The 14,112-nt window shown below is 45.9% G+C and overlaps 1 protein-coding gene across 5 annotated transcripts in view; it reads left to right on the plus strand.

The window, feature by feature from the left end:
- LOC113019576 (CST complex subunit CTC1-like) overlaps positions 1–14,112 on the plus strand; it is a 22,701-nt gene continuing 8,589 nt past the window's right edge. Inside the window, exons 1-24 of one of the 5 annotated variants that reach the window (XM_080299465.1) lie at positions 3–667; positions 5,107–5,191; positions 5,571–5,670; positions 5,746–5,968; positions 7,049–7,278; positions 7,355–7,484; positions 7,554–7,850; positions 7,931–8,053; positions 8,140–8,369; positions 8,490–8,634; positions 8,708–8,910; positions 8,983–9,152; positions 9,231–9,345; positions 9,491–9,899; positions 10,001–10,090; positions 10,415–10,552; positions 11,573–11,619; positions 11,744–11,829; positions 12,001–12,136; positions 12,411–12,479; positions 12,553–12,715; positions 12,918–12,973; positions 13,080–13,236; positions 13,944–14,064. In XM_080299465.1, coding sequence (XP_080155591.1) covers positions 482–667; positions 5,107–5,191; positions 5,571–5,670; positions 5,746–5,968; positions 7,049–7,278; positions 7,355–7,484; positions 7,554–7,850; positions 7,931–8,053; positions 8,140–8,369; positions 8,490–8,634; positions 8,708–8,910; positions 8,983–9,152; positions 9,231–9,345; positions 9,491–9,899; positions 10,001–10,090; positions 10,415–10,552; positions 11,573–11,619; positions 11,744–11,829; positions 12,001–12,136; positions 12,411–12,479; positions 12,553–12,715; positions 12,918–12,973; positions 13,080–13,236; positions 13,944–14,064 — 3,709 coding nt within the window. In that variant the 5' untranslated portion in view covers positions 3–481. Of the gene's footprint in view, positions 668–5,106; positions 5,192–5,570; positions 5,671–5,745; positions 5,969–7,048; positions 7,279–7,354; positions 7,485–7,553; positions 7,851–7,930; positions 8,054–8,139; positions 8,370–8,489; positions 8,635–8,707; positions 8,911–8,982; positions 9,153–9,230; positions 9,346–9,490; positions 9,900–10,000; positions 10,091–10,414; positions 10,553–11,572; positions 11,620–11,743; positions 11,830–12,000; positions 12,137–12,410; positions 12,480–12,552; positions 12,716–12,917; positions 12,974–13,079; positions 13,237–13,382; positions 14,088–14,112 lie in introns of those variants that run through there. The other 4 variants (XR_013906731.1, XM_080299468.1, XM_080299467.1 and 1 more) reach the window with 4 other exon arrangements.

A 14,112-nucleotide genomic window follows, 5' to 3' on the forward strand; every position in this document is an offset into this window, starting at 1 on the left:
CACGGTGTCATCCTCCTGAAAAGGAAACACCTTGTGGCGTCAGGTGAGCTGCAAAAGGTGCTGTCAGTCACATGACCCTGAGCCTCAGCAGGAAGTCTGACCCCTTCATAATAAAAGCATGTTCTTCACCTGCACTAATCAGGCTGAGAACACGCTGGGCTGGAGTCACGTGATCGACTTGTAGTTCAAACACAGCTGTTTCCTTTCCTGAGTTCTTATCACATCTCCTAAACACATTTCCTCCACCTCAGAACGTTTCTATCAAGGAAAAGTGCTTAGGAAAGGAGGTAGGAGACCACTGAGTGTATGTGAACGTGAAGGGCTTTTATTGTGAAATGCAGGGTAGGGAAAAGTTGTTCTGCACATGCGCGGTAGAGATCCTGCGTGAGCAGAGACTAGTCAGTTTAATAAGTTTGATGATTTGTTTAAAATACAGAACAAAAGTAAACAAAGTAGGACGGTAGGGCATCATGGCGGCTTTATGAACGGTAAGAGGCGGGAACACGGGGGCGACGGTCAGAGGGAGGACATCAACAGGAGGAGGACCGGAAGCTGTTTGAAAGCCGTGAGCGGGAGTTTGTCAGCAGGGGGAGAAACCGGCACCCGGAGCGAAGACATGGACGCCCTGCAGGAGCTCCTGGACCGGGTCAAGCCCAGCACCGAGGCGGTGAGTCCCAGTCTGACCCTGTTTGCCCGAACTGAGCGATAAATAACAGTCTACGTACACGCACAGCCCTGCGTACGTAGACTGTCTGCGTCATGACGTAGGCAGAGTTCAGTTCAGTTCATTTTTATTTCAAACATTTCAAACATGTGCCTTCACAATCATTACAAAATATCATTCCAGTATTTGTTTGAAAAGGAGTAGGCAGAAGTATTTACTTATTTGTCCCTACCCCTTCAAGTTTTACCTCTCATTCATTTAATTTTTTTTTGTCTTAAATTAAACAAACAACATATGAAACATATGAAGTAAAACAAAACATAACATACATAAATCAAAAACAAGAAATTAGCAAGCCCCACCACAGTATAGTTTCTTTCATATGAAAAATACAGAATGTGTATATTTGCAGATACACAAGTTATGGAAAAACAACAAACCAAAACAAAAAAAAAAGAACCACAACACCATTACCAGCTACATTACCGTCCTGGGTTAACCCCGTTTTCTTCATTCTTATACTTATTTAAAATTAGGTTTTTATATTTTACTTTAAACTGTTTTATGTTTTGACTGTCTTTTATTTCTTCTGTTAGACTGTTCCATAATTTAACTCCTGCAATTGACATAGTTCTTAAAGTTGTTCTAGCACTTTGTATTTTTAAATTCCATTTCCCTCTTAAGTTATACCCACCTTCTCTTTCTATGAACAATTTACAGATTTCTTTGGGAAGCAATTTATTTCTGACTTTATACATTATTTGCGCTGTTTTAAGCTTCACCAAGTCTTGGAATTTAATAGCTTGCATTTTGACAAAGAGTGCATTTGTATGGTCCCTGTACCCTACATTATTTATTAATCTAATGGCCCTTTTCTGTATTATAGTTATTGTTTGTGTGTTACTTTTGTATGTGTTTCCCCAGACCTCTACACAGTAGCTCATATATGGCAGTAGTAAAGCACAGTATAAAATGTGCAGTGCTTTCTGATCCAACATATGCTTTGCTTTCCCCAGGACGGCAATGCCCCATGCCAATTTCCCCCGAACATAAGTAATGTGTGGCTTCCAACAGAGCTTGTGGTCAATGATCACCCCAAGAAATTTTATTTCATTGACTCTTTCTAAATATACATTGTCAACACATATTTCTACTTCGATGTTTTTCTTTTGGTTTCCAAACAACATGAATTTGGTTTTATCTAGATTCAATGATAATTTATTTATATCAAACCACTTCTTTAATATCGTTAATTCCTGTGTGATCATCTCCAAAACCTGTGGCAATTCCTCTCCTGAACACAGTATATTTGTGTCATCTGCAAATATTACAAACTTTAAAATCTCCGATACTCTGCAGATATCATTTAAGTACATAATAAACATTTTTGGACCCAGTACTGAACCTTGAGGTACTCCACAAGCTATATCCATCAAATTAGATTTATATTCATTTATTTGTACATATTGTTGCCTATTCCCTACATAGCTTTTTAACCATTCCAGAACCACTCCCCTAAACCCGTACTTTTCCAGTTTTTTTAATAGAATTTCATGATTAACAGTATCAAACGCCTTCTTTAGATCTAAGAAAACTCCGAGCGCATACCTCTTATTATCCATACATTCCGTTATCTTTTCCATTAAATCTATCAGTGCCAAAGCTGTTGATCTGTTGTTTCTGAACCCATACTGACTATCTGTCATTAATTCATATTTTTCCACAAAACTGTCAAATCTTTTTATGAAGAGTTTTTCCAGTATCTTAGAGAACTGGGAGAGTATTGACACTGGTCTATAGTTTGTAAAATGATGTCTTTCACAGGTTTTGTAAATGGGAATAACTTTAGCAACTTTCATTTTTTGTGGAAAAACTCCTTTTTGAAACGACAAGTTGAATATATATTTTAATGGTTTTACGATACCATCAATAACTGTCTTTACCGTTACCATATCAATATCATTCCAGTCTGTACTGGTTTTGTTCTTAAGTCCTCTAACTATGTCATAAATCTCTTTCTCTTCCACTGCTCTTAAAAACATTGAGCTACTATTCCTTTCAATATTTTCACCAGTGTCCCTTTCTATTCCATCAACCTTTATTTCTTCTGCCAGTTTTGGCCCTATGTTTACGAAGAATTCATTAAAGCCATTTACTATCTCTTCCATGTTATTAATACTTCTTGTCCCTTCTATAAAGTACCCAGGGTAATCATTATTCCTTGATTCATTTTTGATTATTCTGTTTAATACATTCCATATATCTCTTGTGTTATCTTTATTGTGTTCTAACCTTTTAATGTAATACTCTCTTTTACAGGATCTCATTATATTAGTTAATTTATTTTTGTAAGTTTTATACTTCATTTCAGTTTCTATTGTTCTCTTTTTTATGAATTCTCGATATAGGGTATTCTTTTTTTTGCTGGCATTTTGTAGTCCTTTTGTCATCCATGGTCTTCCTGCATAGTTGTGTTTCCTATTGATTTCAATTACTGGGCAGTTTTTATCAAGTAATGTGTTAAATGTTCTTAAAAATCCTTCGTAAGCTTTATTAACTTCTGTTTGTTCATACACAATATTCCAATCTTGCTTTAAAAGTTCATTTCTAAGACAATTTAAGGTCTTCTCTGTTCTTATTCTTTTGTAAATAATCTTATGTCCATCGTTGTTCACTTTATAATGGCAATTATACGATGCAAAGACTGGTAAATGGTCACTTATATCATTGATTAACAGCCCACTTTTTATCTTTCCTTCTATTATATTTGTAAATATATTATCTAATAGAGTTGCACAATGAGATGTTATTCTGGTCGGTCTTGTTATCAGTGGAAATAAACCGATGCTGTACATGGAATCAATAAATTCTTCTGTACTCTTATTATGATTTGGATTCAATAAGTCAATATTAAAGTCCCCACAAATAAACATTCTTTTCTGATTTATATTTGTAAATAAGTCCTCCATATTATCCTTAAATATCTCAATCTTAGATCCTGGTGTTCTATATATACAACTGACAATTAGGTTTTTCCTTTTTTCTATACTTATTTCCACTGATAAACATTCCATCACTCCATCAATAACAGTTGTCATTCTTCCCCTTCTTTTGTACTTTAGGTTTTTATCAATGTAAAGTGCCACCCCACCTCCTTTCTTGTTGATCCTGTCTACATGAAGGAATTCATATCCATTTATTTTAAAGTCTTCTTCTTTTCCAGGAGTTATCCAGGTCTCTGATATGGCTATCACATTGAATGGCTGTTCAAACTGTTATGTAGTCTTTGATGGATTGAAAGTTTGCATATAAGCTTCGACTATTAAAGTGAACCATTGTTATACCCTGTTCTACCTTGAATTCCTTTTTAAGTTGCTCATTTGTATAATAATTGCATTCATTTGTCTTATTGTTAAAGAAATTACAATCAGGATCTATGTTGCTGTCATACATCAATGTCTTATTTTCAATATCTATATGAGTTGTTAGTTGAAAATTGTCAGACATCTGCGTTGGTTGTGCACTTGGACGGTCCCATCATATTTAGCACTGCTTTGCATTTATCAGTTATATTTTTCTAGTTCCGTCATCTCTTTGATGACTAGAACCTTAGCCTGCTCTGGTGTTCCATTTAACTTAATGAATATTTTACAGTCTGACGTCCAAGTTGACTGTATTTTCTTCTGTTTTCTTAATATTCTTGCTTGTCTTGCAATGTCTGCATTTTTCTTGATTAGGTGTTCATTTAAATAAACATTTGTACCTTTTAGCTTTCTTCCTTGCTTGAGCAGTTCTTTTTTTCTGTTTTCTATTAACAAAATGAATGATAATGGCAGGAAGAGGATGGCATCCCTCAATATTTTTACTGTCCATTTTGATACCTTTGCTTTTAAAGAAGGCCATTACCTGCTCTTCCAAAGAGCGTAGCTCTTGCTCGGGTGGCTCCCCTCTCTCTGATGCTGCTACCCGTGCGTATGTCTGATGCTTGGTTTCCAGTCCTGTCACTATCACATCATTTACTCTTGAATATTGTTCCAGATCTGACACCCGTCCTTCCAGCATAGCAATCTTCTTGTCCTTTTCCTCGCTCTGCCTTCTTAGTTCTTTAATATCATCCATTAAATTGAGTATCAGATTTTGTTGTTTTGAAATTGTTGTTATTTCTTCAGACATAAAGTTTAGGAATTTCTTTATGTCCTCCAGTTCCTCCTCATTAACGTTGCTCCTCTTAGGCGGCATCTTAACGGCGTTAAGGCCCGCTGGTTGCGAAGCACCCTTGAGGGTTGCCGAAACCCGGCCTGTCCTGGCAATTAAGAGCAGCAGCCGATCGCTGTTTCGAGCTAATTCTATAGCAGAAATCCACACAGAAAAGAGAATATAAGGATGTGAGCCTGTTCTACATTTATTATTGTGACCTCCGACCTGCTGCTTTGTTTCTTTAGGAGTCCCTGTGGTTAAAGAACATCTTCACCTCCATCTCTGAACACCTGAGTCCTGTGGTGTGTAGCTCCGCCCCCTCGCAGACAGGTGAGTTCCTGTTTGTTTGAAACAGCTGGCTGATAAATCAGCTGTACTTTAAATCCTTAATGACGATGTCCACTTATGAAACCAAATACTATTTAAACCATTATTTAAACAGTGAAAGCAGGGCTCACCTGCCCTCACAGGTGTCATCAGAGCACTCCAGTGTGTAGATGTGAGTGTGGTTCAAAGGTCAGAGCCATGAAGGTGACCGACTGTCAGTGAGGAACAGGGAGGACTAAGAGTGTGAGGATGAAGAGCAGCTGCTTCCTCAGGTGGTCCCACCTGTTGACACACCAGCTCTGGTGTCCACTTCAGGTGTTCTCAGTGGGCGGGGCTTCAGTTGTTTATGTTTGTGTTTACCCTTTAAACTTTGTTTTCCCAGGTAACCACGGTGACCTCAGCCTCTTCGATCTGAGCATGTGTGCGGTGCAGGCGATCCAGCAGCAGATGTGTGTGGCCCACAGCTTACCTGTCAGCTACAGGTAACGCCCGCTGACATCATCGCTGTCGCAGGTCACGTGACCTGGCCTTACCGCTGTCCTCCCGTCTGTCCGCAGGCTGCTGTCCGTCTCCCAGCTCGTCTCCCAGCAGCACCTGGCCTGCGTCAGCAACCTGTCCTGGAGCACCAATCAGCAGAGAGCCTGGGCCAGGGAGGCGGAGCTCGCCGTGCCGGGTCAGAGGGCGCTGCCGAGGGTCAACCTGCTGCTGATTGGCTGTCTGAGAGAAGGCCCTGACGGAGAGTACAGGCTGACGGACGCCAGCGGCAGCGTCATGTGTGAGGTGAGTCAGAGGGGGAGGAGCCTAACCTTAACCCATGGTCCATCAGCTGGTTAGTTCTCAGGAGCTTCTTCACAGCAGCGTCACTAAACCGGATCTGGTCAGAACTGATGGTAACGAGGTCACAACAAACTGCAGGTGTTCATGTGCAACGTGAATGAAATCGAATTCCTCTTTAATTCAGCTCATTCTCTGTGCAGGGACACAAGTGCTGATAGAGTCTGGTCATCACACGCTTCTCTGCTGATGTTTACATCAGCATGAAACAAGCAAACAAGCTCAACAGCTGACTTTCATTTCTGTAACTCAGAAACATCAGGACTTGTTAAATGTGAGCTGTGTTTATATGGATTCACTTAGCTGATCGATAAGTAAGGATGTAAAGACAGAGTCTGTCAGCAAGTGAGTAACTGTGCTGGCACAGACGTGATGACAGCAGAGCTTTATAAAGATGTGGAGCCTCCTCCTCACATAAAGTATACAGATAGCATCACCTGCAGTAACCTGACAGATTACAGTCAGACAGCTGCAGCAGGCTCAGTGTGGTCCTAGCATCACCGCACGGATTAATGACTCACAGTACTTGAAATGTGCAATTCCCTTGTGTTCTTATTGCTATTTATTCTATTCTTCCCTTTTCTATACTCTGTATTTGTATATGTGTATATTTCTGCTCACCTTCTGTAACTTCTGTCGGTGCTGGGCTGTTGGAAACCGAATTTCCTGGAGGAACGCAGCCGAGGGATCAATAAAGTTTCATTTAATCAGATCAGATTAGATTAGATTAGATTAGATCAGATCTAATCTAATCTGATCTAATTTAATTTGATCTAATCTGATCTAATCTAATCTAATCTAATTTAATTTGATCTAATCTGATCTAATCTAATCTAATCTAATCCGATCTAATCTAATCTAATCTGATCTGATCTAATCTAATCTGATCTACTGCAGCTATAAAACAAACGGCATCACTGCAGATCAGAGCTGATGAAGCTGTCATCATCAGTACAGGCTTCCAGCATCCACCCAGGACACACTCCGCCTCTCTCTCACCCGCGTCTCTCTCTCTCCCTCATCCAGTGCCTGTCTCTCTCGCCCCTGTGGCTCGATCGTCCTGTTTTCCTCCCTCACTGGAACTACATCCCCCACAATGCATCGGGCCAGGAAGAGGCCGCAGGCTTCTTGGAGCTGATTGGCTCCCCTGTCCTGTTGTGTCCTGGTGCTGAGCAGGGATTGGCTGCTGCTCCTGGAAGGGTGGAGCTAAGCGGAGCGGTGGGAGTCGGAGAGGCCGGCAGGCTGCTGAGGCACAGGTGGGTCACATGACCTCTGAACTGCAGCGGAGTTTCTGAGCAGTGTGTGTGACAGATGTGTGTGTGTGTGCTCCAGGGTCAAAGGTCAGCGGCTGAGCGTGTTCGGAGAGGTGGGCTCAGTCTGCCCTCTGCTGGCCGTGGCAGGAACGACCTTCTTTTGCTTCACGCTGACGGATGAGTCGCGCTCGCTGCCCGTGCTCGTACAGGTACCAGCTCTCTGAGGATGATGATGGTGAGGAGGGACGATGAAGCTCAGTGTGTGTGTGTGTGTGCAGGACAGCAGCCGGCTCAGCTGGATCCAGCGTGTGTGTGTCGGGCAGAGCGTGTGTGTGACAGCTCTACGTGTGTGTGCGCTACGAGGCTGGAGAGGAAACAACATCCTGTGTGTGACGAAGCGCTCCGAGCTGCACGCCGACTACACGCACACACAGGAACACACACAGGAACACACACACTCTGAGTCCCTGCTGTCACAGCCTGCTGAGGACGACTGTGAGGAGGCGGAGCATGAGGAGGTGGAGCTGGACCAATCAGCTGTGAGGATAAAGCAATCCAAAGTCATCAGCTACCAGGTGAGAGTGCTGTGAGCTCTGATTGGCTACCACAGGTTTGTACCTGTGTGCTGATTACTAAGCCTCCTCTGCTGTGATAGGGCACGGTGACTGAGGTTGTGAGTGAGGGGGCGGGGCTCTACGTGCTGGATGGGAAGGTGGGTCTGTGCGTGGCCTATCAGCCGGCGGCGAAGAGGAAGCTGAGGGCGGGAGACAGAGTGGAGGTGAGTCACATGATGTGACATCATCATGCCCGTTTGTGTTCGTGGCAGCCACGACTAATAAAGTTTGATGGTTCCTCCTCCTGCAGTTGCATCACGCCCACTTCCTGTACCGGCCCTGCCCGGACTTCCCTCCCAGCATGCTTTGCACCTGCCTGCGCTCCAGCCTGAGGGTGACGGCCTTCAGCAGGGCGGGAGGCTCGCCACCCGACAACCGCTGCCCGGGAGATGGGGCGTTACCACGGTTACTGCTGCAGAGAAACACAGATGTGTCCGATTACCTGTGGACCTGTCACCTAAGCTCGCAGCTGGCACACAGGTGAGGCTCCACCCACCACCACCTGTCCACAGTCAGAGACAGCAGAGCCTAACCTTTGTCCTCCTGTCCTCCGCTGGCTCTGGCTTGTTTCCTGGTCCTGGTTCTGGTCTTGGTCCTCAGTCTGGTCCAAGGTGTGTGGAGGCAGCAGTGTGTGTGCTTGCTGTCCTGGAGGCTGATGGAGACTCTGAGCAGAGCTGGAGGACGAGGACGCAGAGACATCTACGCTGAGATGCTGGACGAGCCTCACACCTGTCCTGTGACGCAGGTAGGTCCCACTCTCACCTGTCTTCCTTACAGGTGAGTGTGGAGCATGCTCAGTGTGCTCTGTGTCCCTGCAGTACAGCGTGTCCTCGGCGGTCCGGCAGTACCTGGGTGTGTCGGAGCTCCTGGAGTCCCTGCAGACTGGCTGCTGGTCTTCGGCCCCTCTGAGCTCTCTGCTGCCCCCTGATGGCTCCAACCTGACCTCCGCCCAGATCAACGGGTTCCTGTCCTGGTCTTGCAGGACTCTGTCCTCCGAGCCTCGGGGTGGAGACGCTGTCAGGTAAGGTGACAGTAGCTCCCACATGAAGTCATGTGATTACGTACCAATGGTTTTTGCCGGTTTGTGTGTCAGGCAGCACCCCCTGCTGCTGGTCGGCGTGCTGGAGCTGCCGTCACAGACGTCTGAGTTCAAACACTCGATGCAGCTCAGAGACGCCGCGGGAGCTGCAGCCTGCGTGCTGACGGAGAGCAGCGAGGAGGAGGAGGGAGCGCAGAGGGCGGTCTTTAACAGCGCCTGGATCGGTACAATGCACGCACACAGACACACACACAGGGACACACAGCTTTATTCTTTAATGTGTGTGTGTGTGTGTGCTGCAGGTTGTCTGGTGGGTGTGGTGCAGTTCACCATGGTGACAGAGAGATTCCTCCAATCAGATTTCCCCTCCTACCAACACCTGGACCAGGACAGGTTCATCACACACAAACACTGCAGGTACACACACGCACAACCTGCAGCATGCTGACTGCTCATTGGTCCACTCTCTGTGATGTAGGAGGGCGTCTGATTGGTTCAGGGTGTGAGCTTCCTTCCTGGTTGTAAACATTATGAGTTAAATAAAGCTGGGTTCAATTCACAGGGTTTACCTGCAGTTCTCTCTGGACCACCTGCACATCCTGAGTCCATCTGTTGCCATGGAGACACACCTGAGACACAAGGGGGAGGAGCCAGGAGGGGATGTCACTGCCAGGAAGCAGACAGTAGAAGAAGAAGAAGAGACTGCTGGGAGTAAGAGGAGGAGAAGAGGAGAAGAAGAAGAAGCCAACTCCGGCAACCCCTGGCCCTGTGTCTCCATGGTGATCAGGGTGGAGCAGAAGGAGGGTGTGTCCTGGAGGAATACAGGGGCGGAGGCAGAGGATCAGGAGGCAGGGCTGAGACTGTGCTTCTCAGTGAAAGCTGCTGTGATTGGTCCAGTGGTCAGCTGGAGGCGGGACCCAAAGAATGAGCCAATGACAGAGAAAGAAAGTGAACAAAAGCAGGAGAGAAAGGTGAGAGACGCACCTGTGTGTGTTTACCTGAGCTCACCTGGATACACAGTTACATGTGTGTGTGTGTGTGTGTGTGTGTGTGTGTGTGTGTGTGTGTGCAGGTGGTGCTGGTGTTCTCAGGTGTGTGTACGCGGTGGTTTCCTGTCCTCCAGCCTGGATGTTTCTACAGACTCATCGCCGCTAACACTCAGGTATCAACCCAGCTTTGATGATGTCACTAAGGGGCGTGGCCAGAGGTTGGCCTCATCGGTCTCTGCTCTCTGATATTAGTACACATGAACACGTTTTTCAGCTTTAACTGTAGTTGTTCACACACTGAGGTTAATTATGGAGTTCCACAGGGTTCAGTGCTTGGACCAGTTCTGTTTACATTATACATGCTTCCCTTAGGCAGCATCATCAAAACACAGCTTACCTTTTTACTGCTATGCAGATGACTCCCACCATTCCTGTTTGTGGGGAGTTGATCTGACCTGAATCCTTGCAGCTGATTGGCCCATGTGTCTGTCAATCAGGATCCCAGTGTTCTGATTGGCTGTGGAGTTTCTGAGCGCAGTGGGGTGGATCTCCACGCTGAGTCGACCCTACAAGTCAGACGTGGTTGGAGATTCCACACTCTGACACGCCCACTGCTGCTGCCCACCTGCAGACAGGTAACACTCGGTTTGCTCCCCGTCTTCCTCCAGGACCCTTAAACTTTTTTTTTAGAGATTGACAGACCATGTGACTTTCACGCATTGCATTGTGGGTACAAGTGGCAACAAAATCAAAACACTGCATTAAGCGCTAGCATTTCCAGCACTTTGGGGTCCTTCGGGACTAAGTAAAGAATACAAATACAGGCCATTTACCGTTTATTTAGCTGTTGTTAAATATTTTATCTCCTGTACAGGCCAACACAATCTGTTTGTTGTTTCAGGTTGTAGTGTTACACAACATTTTCAGATCTAATATAAATAAAATGAGTGTTTCGTAATTCATTCAATTTATTGTCTTTATTTATAACTGGCATCATTGTTTCATTCTATTATAGAATCTTACAAGAAAGAAGCAACATTGTAAAAATCCATCAGCTTTATTAGCTGCTTCCTGAAAAACAAATCAACAATGCAAAGAAAAAAATAACATTGCTAACAACAAACTGGAAAACAGTTATTCATCACTTGCTTGCTTCAGTACAACCCTTGGGCACATATATGCGGACGTTTCGTGGCTGTTTCGATATCGCTCTCTCTCTTAACCAATCAGATCTGGCTGTGGTAGCAGCTTTAAACTCGGTATGACCCAGGCTGATAGAGGGGCCAGTCTGGATCACATTCCTGCATTTTGTTTCTGGTTTTCCTACAAAACACAACAAACATTAGCCCGCAAAGCCACAGTGAACAAAGCAGCATAGCAACGAATTCAAATCAATATAAGACTTATTTGTAACCTACATCAACAATCATGTTGTGATAAATTACGTAATAACTCCAACAGAAGACTTAATAATACAACACAGTTAATAATACAGCAGCTTCTTGCCATTTTTGTGTTTCTTTTTATTACTGTGTGACTGTTTTCGTGTGAAAGCCTGCGTGCGCTAGTACCGCTTGCCACTCGTTCCCACAATCCTTTGCGGTTTTACCCCTGAATGACGTCACATTTTCCATCTCTATTCTCTGTGTTTTCAGGCCGTCCCACCCACAGTCTTGTCCGTCTCAGAGGTCTTAGACTGCAGGTAAACTGCTCGTCCCTCACTGAGTCGCCCCCTGTGGCCATCCGAGGAACTGCAGCTGCAGCCTGCTTTAAACTCTTACTGATGTGTGTGTGTGTGTGTGTGTGTGTGTGTGTGTGTGTTTCAGCTCAGAGCTGGTGTGTTTTCAGGGTGTGGTGTCTGAAAGGATCAGTGTGAACAACAGGACCGCCCACTCTGGACACACACACTCAGGTACAAACACACAGGTGGTTTGTGAATCAGGCTTTTCTGCTGTGAAGTTTTAACATGGGGGTCTATGGGGGCGACTCACTGCTGCCTCTGCTGGACACTAGAGAAACTGCAGGCATCAGTGCTTCAGGTCTGAGTCTCAGTTCTGACTGTTAGCTCAATGTGTGTGTGCAGGTGTGCGTCTCACTCTTTGTGACCAAGCTGGGAGGAGTCTGCAGGTGTACCTGGACTTAAGCCACACCCCCTACCCACCTGGCCTGTTGCCGGGTAACACTCTGCTGTTGTCTGGTTTCCAGAGGAGGCTGTCCAGGTGAGACACACATAGACAGGCTTATAAAAGTTTGGACTCTTTATTTGGACTCATTTCCAACAATGTCAGCCCCAATAAAGTTCTGGATCATCTTGCATCAATAGGCTGCTGGTTTTCTTTACTGGTTTCAGGCGTTACCAGTAATAGTTGTTTAATCATCTGGAAATGTACCCAGATTTATTTATTTAGACAGAGATCTTGACCCCCCAATGTTCAATACAAAGTCACGCCCATGGTTACGTACCTGTGCGGTTTACCTGTGTGTGTGTTTCAGGACAGGAAGTGTGTACTGCACGTACTTACCTGTCAGCTCCATAACTGTGGTCTCCCTGGGAGACACCAGGTAAGTTTACAGGTAAAGTCTGGTTCACGTGTTTGTCGTGCTGTTGTTTATTTGTTTGTTTGGTTTCTATCAGCTCGGCCCAGCCTCCTCCTCCTGCTCCCATCATGCACCTGGGTGAGTGGGCTCTGAGCAGCAAGCAGAGGTGCGCTGTGGGACAGGTCAAAGGTCACGTGGTGTGTTTCCTGTTCCTGCAACTGCAGTGGAGCTGCTCGCTGTGTGGCAGCGTGTACACACAGGTACTGCATAAAATACACACAGTGTGTACAGGATGTGTTTAGTGTCAGTTTCTCGGGTGCAGTGAAAGTACTCAGAGTGCTTCATGTGTTGTTAGCGTGTTGGTGGCGTGTTAGTGTTGGTGCAGTAAGTAAAGTGTCGTTTTGGAGGAAACTGCTCACGATTTCAGGTGTGTGTGTTTACCTGTTGCTCTCTCTCTCTCAGGGCTGCAGCAGCTCTCAGTGTCACTCGACCTCGTCAGTGTTTCAGTCCAAAGCAAAGTAAGAGCAGCTTCCTGTTGAGCTCACCTGCTGATACGTGTTAATCACCTGGATGAGTCAGGTGACAGTCACATGATCAAACCATGTGGCTCTGCTCTTCCATCAGGCTGGTGATCGATGACGGGACAGGTGAGGCTCACGTCTGGTTCTCAGCTGCTCTGGTTCGTGCTCTGCTGGGATTGGCTGATGCTCAGTGGGAGGGGCTTCAGAGAGCTCTCAGGGTCAGAGGTCACATCAGAGTCTTCCCTCGTGGGCAGAGCCAGGTCAGTAGCACCTGTCAGGTGTATATGTTAACCTGTCACAGGTGAGTCACGTGCTCATCGTCGTCTTTAGACTTTATTTTGTCTTTAAAATTTAAGATGAGGCTTTAACTTTGAAAGGACACATCCTGTTTGCATCCTGGTAACAGCTCCGTCTGCTCACACCTTACTGCTGAACTGGTTTGGGGGCGTGGCCACTTCCACCTTTAAAAGTCTGTAGGTGTGACGGACCCACGCTGGGCTCACGTGAACAGGAGGGAGGGGCCTTACAGCCGTGTGTTTCAGCGAGACTCAGGTCGTGCCCCTGACTCCACCCACTCGACCTGATGAAGCAGCAGGTGGTGTAGTTCTGAGGGTAATCAGGGCTGACTGTGAACGCCACACCTCCCACATGGAGGGTGGAGACCACAGGGTAGGGGCAGGACAGCGAGAGGCATTTAGGACTCGGGGCACACCAGGAGAACCCACAGGGCCCCTCCACCCACAGGTGGAGCTGTGTTAAAAGACCCTGCAGACTGAAACGTCCTGTGGTCAGAGGAGGTGAAACGAGAAGAAGATGCAGCTACAACCCAAAGAACAGCGTCCACACAGTGAAGCACGGTGGGGACGCTGTGGGGGGGCCACCACAGAGAGAAACAGGCGTCCTGCAGGACGTTTCCACAGGGCCGAGCCGTGAGTCTGCAGAGACATAACCTCTGTGTCTGTCTCAGGTGTGTGACGGGGACGCTGACGACTTCCTCCTCCACTTCCTGTTGTGTCTGTGCAGCAGCGATGTCATGATTCGGCCGCTCAGCCTCACCTGCAGGAAACACACCAACCAGAGACCAGAAGGTAACCCCACCCTCACACACCACCCTCACCACCCTGACTGCAACCTTC

The sequence above is a fragment of the Astatotilapia calliptera genome, chromosome 3 (genome assembly GCF_964374335.1).
Source record: "Astatotilapia calliptera chromosome 3, fAstCal68.1, whole genome shotgun sequence".
Lineage (NCBI taxonomy): Eukaryota > Metazoa > Chordata > Actinopteri > Cichliformes > Cichlidae > Astatotilapia > Astatotilapia calliptera.